General features: G+C 43.1%; 1 protein-coding gene across 1 annotated transcript; it reads left to right on the top strand.

The window, feature by feature from the left end:
• The first annotated feature begins 5,404 nt into the window (after positions 1–5,404).
• On the top strand, positions 5,405–5,761 carry LOC141629256 (uncharacterized). The gene has a single exon (XM_074442285.1). The coding sequence runs from the start codon at positions 5,405–5,407 to the stop codon at positions 5,759–5,761; it is 357 nt and encodes a 118-aa protein (XP_074298386.1).
• The last annotated feature ends 311 nt before the right edge of the window (positions 5,762–6,072 follow it).

The raw sequence follows: 6,072 nt of genomic DNA, 5'->3' as shown, positions 1-6,072 counted from the left end.
TGGCAAGTGAGTTTTATCTTAGTCTTTTTGGGGGAAATTTAGTCTTAAAGAAGTAAATGTCTTGCTTGATTATGGTCATTGGCATATGTCTTTCGACACGAGAGTTTACGTCTTATGTGGTTGAATGTATGAGTCTTGGTTCTATCAGACACTAGAGGTGAGATGCAAGCCTTCTAGTTGCGATATTATCGCCGGGATTGATACTCCCATCCGTTCTCATGGTGAGATGCAAGCTATTAGTGCGCATGTGACGTTAATAGCCACGTCCCGTGCAATGTTTGTTAGAAGATTTCCAAAGTAATGGCTATGGTTTTCAACTATATGTATTACGATTATTGACTACTCGTTTATCTATCTCACATGACTTAAGTACTAGTCTTTTATAATTTGGATAGTTGCATATATCACAATTCATTGGAATTCGTGCTTGTGATTAACTAACCGTATCTATGTTCTTTCCTTTACTTCACTTATTTAAATATGCATATGACATGCTCAGTTGCTATTCTATCTTTCTCTCTTATTATTCTAACATGAATGATTTCATGCTTATTAGTGCAAGTGAATTGTATCCCGTATTTATTATGCCTTGCCTTATTTGGTTCTTTGTTATGTTCACTTTGGTATAATATGGCTGGGAGAACCCTGAGTTACTCCCCACTGACTGTGGCACTCATTTTTAATGAATGAACAGATTGTAGATTGGTACTTATTTCGGGTGAAGACATGTGTGAGCTAGCGAGTACCTTGATAGTTGGATTTTTGTCCATCGTTATGCTTATACTCACCTTTTAGACTTGTTATTCGGGGGATATGTTTTCCCTCTATTTTGCTGGACTTGGTTTGTAATAACCTTAGTTTGCTTATCGTTGCATTTGTTTCATTTTATTAGTGACTCCTGCATGTTAAACTTTAACTAGTAATAAAAAGTTTTTAAAAATTTCATAATTTCCGCTTAAATTTATTGTTATATTTTCCGCATTAACGCGGGGTGTCACAGAACCGGTCACTACGGAGTGTCGTGGGATCGGTATATGTTTATGTTGTATTTGTGTTTTATAAAGTAATGTGCATGTTGAGATTGAGATGATATGATTCGGTTGATGTGTTGCGAAGTAGTGAAGCAAAATGTATGGCAAGAGTTGTATGGTCTTAAGTTGATTAATATCATATGACATGTGAATAGGACGTTTGGTAGTGTTTTGTCACCATGCTTGTTTAATTTCATATATATGGGACGTCGTGTCATCATAATTCGGCCGAGTGGGGAGAAGGTGCTCGATCGAGTAAGGGGAACTCGACCGAGTGCCGGTAACTCGATCGAGTGTGGGTGTGTGTATCGTAGGCAGTTGGTTCTGATGTGTGACCACTCGATCGAGTAAGGAGGGAGGTCGACCGAGTGGGGCTTACTCGACCGAGTACAACGCGTACTCGATCGAGTATGCTTTTTGTGGGATTCTAACCAGCTTCTGGAAGTTGAGAACTCGACCGAGTTGTTTAGGTACTTAATCAGTAACCTCAACTCGATCGAGTATGTTCATTTACTCGATCGAGTACTGCTGAGGGCGGATATGTTTCGTTTTGAGTCGTAGGCTATGTGCTTACGTTTACCTTTTTAATATATCAACTCAAAACGCCCCCCAAGAGATCCCCTCCATACCTAAAGGCTTCGGAGATGACACTAGATGAGTTTGCTTGGTTGATCGAGCAACAAGATGCTCTTGCTGAGGCCCTTAAGAATGTGGGAAAAGCAAAGGAAGTGGTCATTGACGCCACTAAAATGAGTTCTACAATCGCTCGCTTTAACCCCTCTACCTATGAGGGCACAGAAGCGTCTCACTTGCTCGACAACTGGCATCGTGAGATGGAGAGAGTGTTCTTGAGGTGGTGAACTGTCCATAAGAGATGAGGACAGAACAAGCTATATTTTATCTAAGGGATGAAGCTGGGGCATGGTGGAACAAGGAGAAGGAGGGGGCTCGTGAGTACTATAAGAGTCAGAATGAACCTATTATTCCATGGGCAGAGTGCAAGAAGGCTGTGAGACTCCAGTTTATTCCTGAGCACATTAGGAATAAGATGAGGGCCGAGTTACACACTTTCCAGATGACTAAGAGCATGACTGTGGCAGAATACTATAAGAGGTTCAATGAGTTATTATGCTACGTAGACAATCTAGAGCTGAGCCCATTGACCTTGGCCCTTCGATTCGAGCAAGGGTTATCAGTGAAGATTCTGGAGAGGTTACCTGCTGGGGTTCTTAAGGACCTGAAAGATGTGTACGAACGGGCTGGGAACGCAGAAAGACTTCTCGATATAGCTTGGGACGCTAGGGAGAAACTGGACGAGAAGAGGAAGTCTGACAATGAGAACAACGGGCAATCGGGGTTCAAGCGCGCTAACTACAATCAAACTAAGGCTTACTCTGGAGGGTCTGGATTCAGTGGAGGGTCGTCTTTTGGTGGTCGCGGTGGTCGCACCAGCAGTGGCAGCTCAGGGTTGACATGTTACTACTGTGGCGGAACCGGTCACAAAAGGTATGAGTGCACTATCTACGGGGGCCAGGGTTTTCAAAGACAATATAAAGGGATGTGCTCTCAGGGGTAGAGTCAGAGTATGGACAGTAACAAACTAGCAGGGTTGTAGCCCAATCAGGGAGGTCAAATCCACAACAACAATAGTTACTTCAACCGTAACTATGGAGGGGCTTATCAACGACACGAAGGCAATGCTAATCAGAATTCGGCTGCTAAGTCTACAGCGCTAACAAGCACAGTGTAGGGTGGAGCTTAAAAGAATAGTGGCAAGCTGTTCATGATGGACAAGCAGGTAGCTGAGGAGGATGCGCAAGTCGTCACTGGTACTTTTCTCGTTAATAACACGCCGACCTTTGTTTTATTGGATGTGGGGGCCACACATTCTTTTGTATGTAAGTGACATGCTTTGTCTATGGGTTTGAGGGAGTATGAGTCTGTAAAACATAATGTTGTCATACCATCGGGAGAGTCGGTGTGTTGTGGGAGGTTGTATAAAGAGGTATCTGTGGTCATTGGGGAAGTTAACCTTCCGGTTAATTTGTTTGAGTTTCCTATGGGAGGGTTTGAGGTCATTGTCGGGATGTACTGGTTGGGTAAGTAAAAAGCTAGCATAGATTGCCATCACAAAAAGGTGAATTTGTGGGGTCCTAAGGGAACAAGAGTGTCTTACCGGGGGTTTGTGGTCAAGCCGAAGTTCAACGCTATTGCAGCTATAACCTTGAAATCTTACCTAAGGAAGGGGTGTCCTATGTTTCTTTGTCACATTTGGCATAGTCGATCTGAGGATCGTACAGCAACAGAGATACCGGTTGTGAATGAGTTCGTGGATGTTTTTCCAGATGAGATTCCAGGGTTATCGCGAAACAGGGACATCGATTTTAGTGTGGAGTTGAAGCCATGAACGAGACCTATATCTAAGGCTCCTTACCGGATGGCACCAAAAGAATTGGAAGAGTTGAAGAAATAGGTAGATGATCTACTAGAGAAGCGGTACGTTGGACCTAGTGTATCGCCGTGGGGAGCACCGATGTTGTTTGTAAAGAAGAAGGATGGTAGTATGAGGCTATGCATCGACTATAGGGAGGTGAACCATGTTACGGTAAAGAACAGGTATCTATTACCAAGAATTGATGACTTGTTTGATCAGCTAAGTGGGGCTGGGGTGTTTTCCAAGATTGATCTCAGGTCGGGGTACCACCAGTTGAGAATTTGAGATGACGATGTTCCTAAGACAGCTTTCAGATCGCGATATGGCCACTATGAGTACGTATTGATGCCTTTTGGGTTGACTAATGCACCAGCTGCATTCATGGATTTGATGAATTGGATCTTCAGTCCTTTCTTATACCAGTTTGTGGTGGTCTTCAATGACGCCATTTTTGTCTATTCCAAGACTAAAGAGGAGCATGCGAAGCATCTACGATTGGTGTTGCAGAAACTATGGGATAACCAATTGTATGCTAAGTTGTCCAACTGCGAGTTTTGGTTGGAGAAGGTAGCTTTTATGGGGCACGTGATTTCGAAAGAAGAGTGTCTGTGGATCCTAGCAAGATTGCAGCAGTGTCAAACAGGGAAGCACTGAAAAATGTGACCGAAATTCGGAATTTCTTAGGCCTGGCTGGCTATTACAAGAGGTTTGTGAAAGACTTTTCTACCATTGCTAGGCCGATGACAACTTTGATGAGAAAAGAGAACCGTTTCGCTGGGATGAGGGTTGTGATAAAGTGTTCCAAACTTTAAAAGAGCGTTTAACTCCAGCTCCTGTCTTAGCACTACCTGATGGAAGTGAGAACTTTGAGATTTATACTAACGCTTCGAAGAATGGTCTGGGATGTGTTTTAATGCAGAATGGGAAGGTCATCGCTTATGCATCGAGGTAGCTGAAAACCTATGAAGAGAACTAACCTACTCATGACTTGGAGTTGGGAACCGTTGTATTTGCTCTAAATATTTGGAGACATTACCGCTACAGAGCAACTTTTAACGTGTTCTCAGACCACAAGAGTTTGAAGTACATCTTCTCTCAAAAGGAGCTGAATATGCGACAGAGGAGATGGATAGAGCTGATAGGGGACTATGATATGGAGATAATCGACCATGAGGGAAAGGCTAATGTTGTAGGTGACGCGTTGAGCAGGAAGAGTGTGCATTCTCTATGCAATGCTTTGTCACTAATGCAGCTGAAAGATGAAGTGACTAATATGGGTATACATATCATTCGCAAAGGAGACACCGTCGGTTATTTAACAGTGGAACCGGAGTTTTATGATAACTTGAGACAGACACAATTGCTTGATCCTAAGATTCGGGAATGGAGAGAAAGGATTGGCAACAACAACATGTCGCAATTTTCACTTCACGAGGATGTGAGTGTTTGGTATGATGGAAGATGGTGTGTTCCTGAGGATGCGAAGGACAATCATGACTAAGGCTCATTGCATTCCTTATTCAGTACATCCGGGTGGTGACAAGCTGTACAAAGACTTGAAAAAGACCTTTTGGTGGCCCGGGATGAAGAAAGATGTCGCGTAGTTTGTAGCCAGATGTTTGACTTGCCAGAGGTGAAAGGTGAAAAACGAAGACCGCAAGGTAAGGTCAAGTCACTTGAGGTACCAGAGTGGAAGTGAGAATCTATTTCAATGGATTTCATTGTGGGGTTACCGAGAACTCAGCAAGGCAACAACTCGATTTGGGTGATTGTGGATCGACTGACCAAGTCAGCTCACTTCATTCCAGTAAAAGATACATGGAGCAAGTTGCAACTGGCTAATGGTTACCGAAAACATGTGGTAATGTTGCATGGGGTACCGAAAGACAAAGTGTCAGATAGGGATGCAAGATTCATATCAAGATTTTGGTAGGAATTGATGGGGTACTACTTTGAAGATGAGTACAACATTTCATCCTGCGACGTAAAAACAAAACGAACCATAAAGACCTTCGAGGACATGTTGAGGGCTTGTGTGATTGAATTTTGTGGTAGCTGGGAAGATACACTGGATTTGATTGAGTTTTCATATAATAACAGCTATCATACTAGTATTGGAATGGCACCTTTCGAGGCTTTATATGGACGGAGGTGTAGGTGTCCTATTTGTTGGGATGACAGTGCGGAGGCAGTGATTGTAAGACTAGAAATGTTCCAGGAGATGATTGAACAAGTGAAGTTGATTAGGCAAAAGATGAAGGCGGCCCAGGATCTACAAAAGAGTTATGCAGATTAACATCGCCGAGCGGTGGAGTTTCAAGAGGGTGACAAGGTCCTTTTAAAAGTGTCACCTATGAAGGGTGATGCGATTCGGCAAGAAAGAAAAGTTGAGTCAGAAGTACATTGGACCGTATGAGATTCTAGATCGTGTAGGCGAGGTGGCATATCGAATGGCCTTGCCACCGGTGCTTGATCGTATGCATAATGTTTTTCATGTGTCTCAACTTCGAAGTTATGTGCCCAACCCATCTCACGTACTTAATGTTGAACATATTGTACTGGATGAAGCATTTACTTATGTTGAAACACCGAAAGAGATCTTGGATC

Source organism: Silene latifolia, chromosome Y (genome assembly GCF_048544455.1).
Source record: "Silene latifolia isolate original U9 population chromosome Y, ASM4854445v1, whole genome shotgun sequence".
Lineage (NCBI taxonomy): Eukaryota > Viridiplantae > Streptophyta > Magnoliopsida > Caryophyllales > Caryophyllaceae > Silene > Silene latifolia.
The sequence above is the reverse complement of the archived record's forward strand: the minus strand, read 5'-3'. Positions and strand labels throughout refer to the sequence as shown.

Bases quoted from the DNA above. Each gene is read 5' to 3' on its own strand.
- LOC141629256 (XM_074442285.1), top strand. From the start codon at position 5,405: ATGGGGTACTACTTTGAAGATGAGTACAACATTTCATCCTGCGACGTA.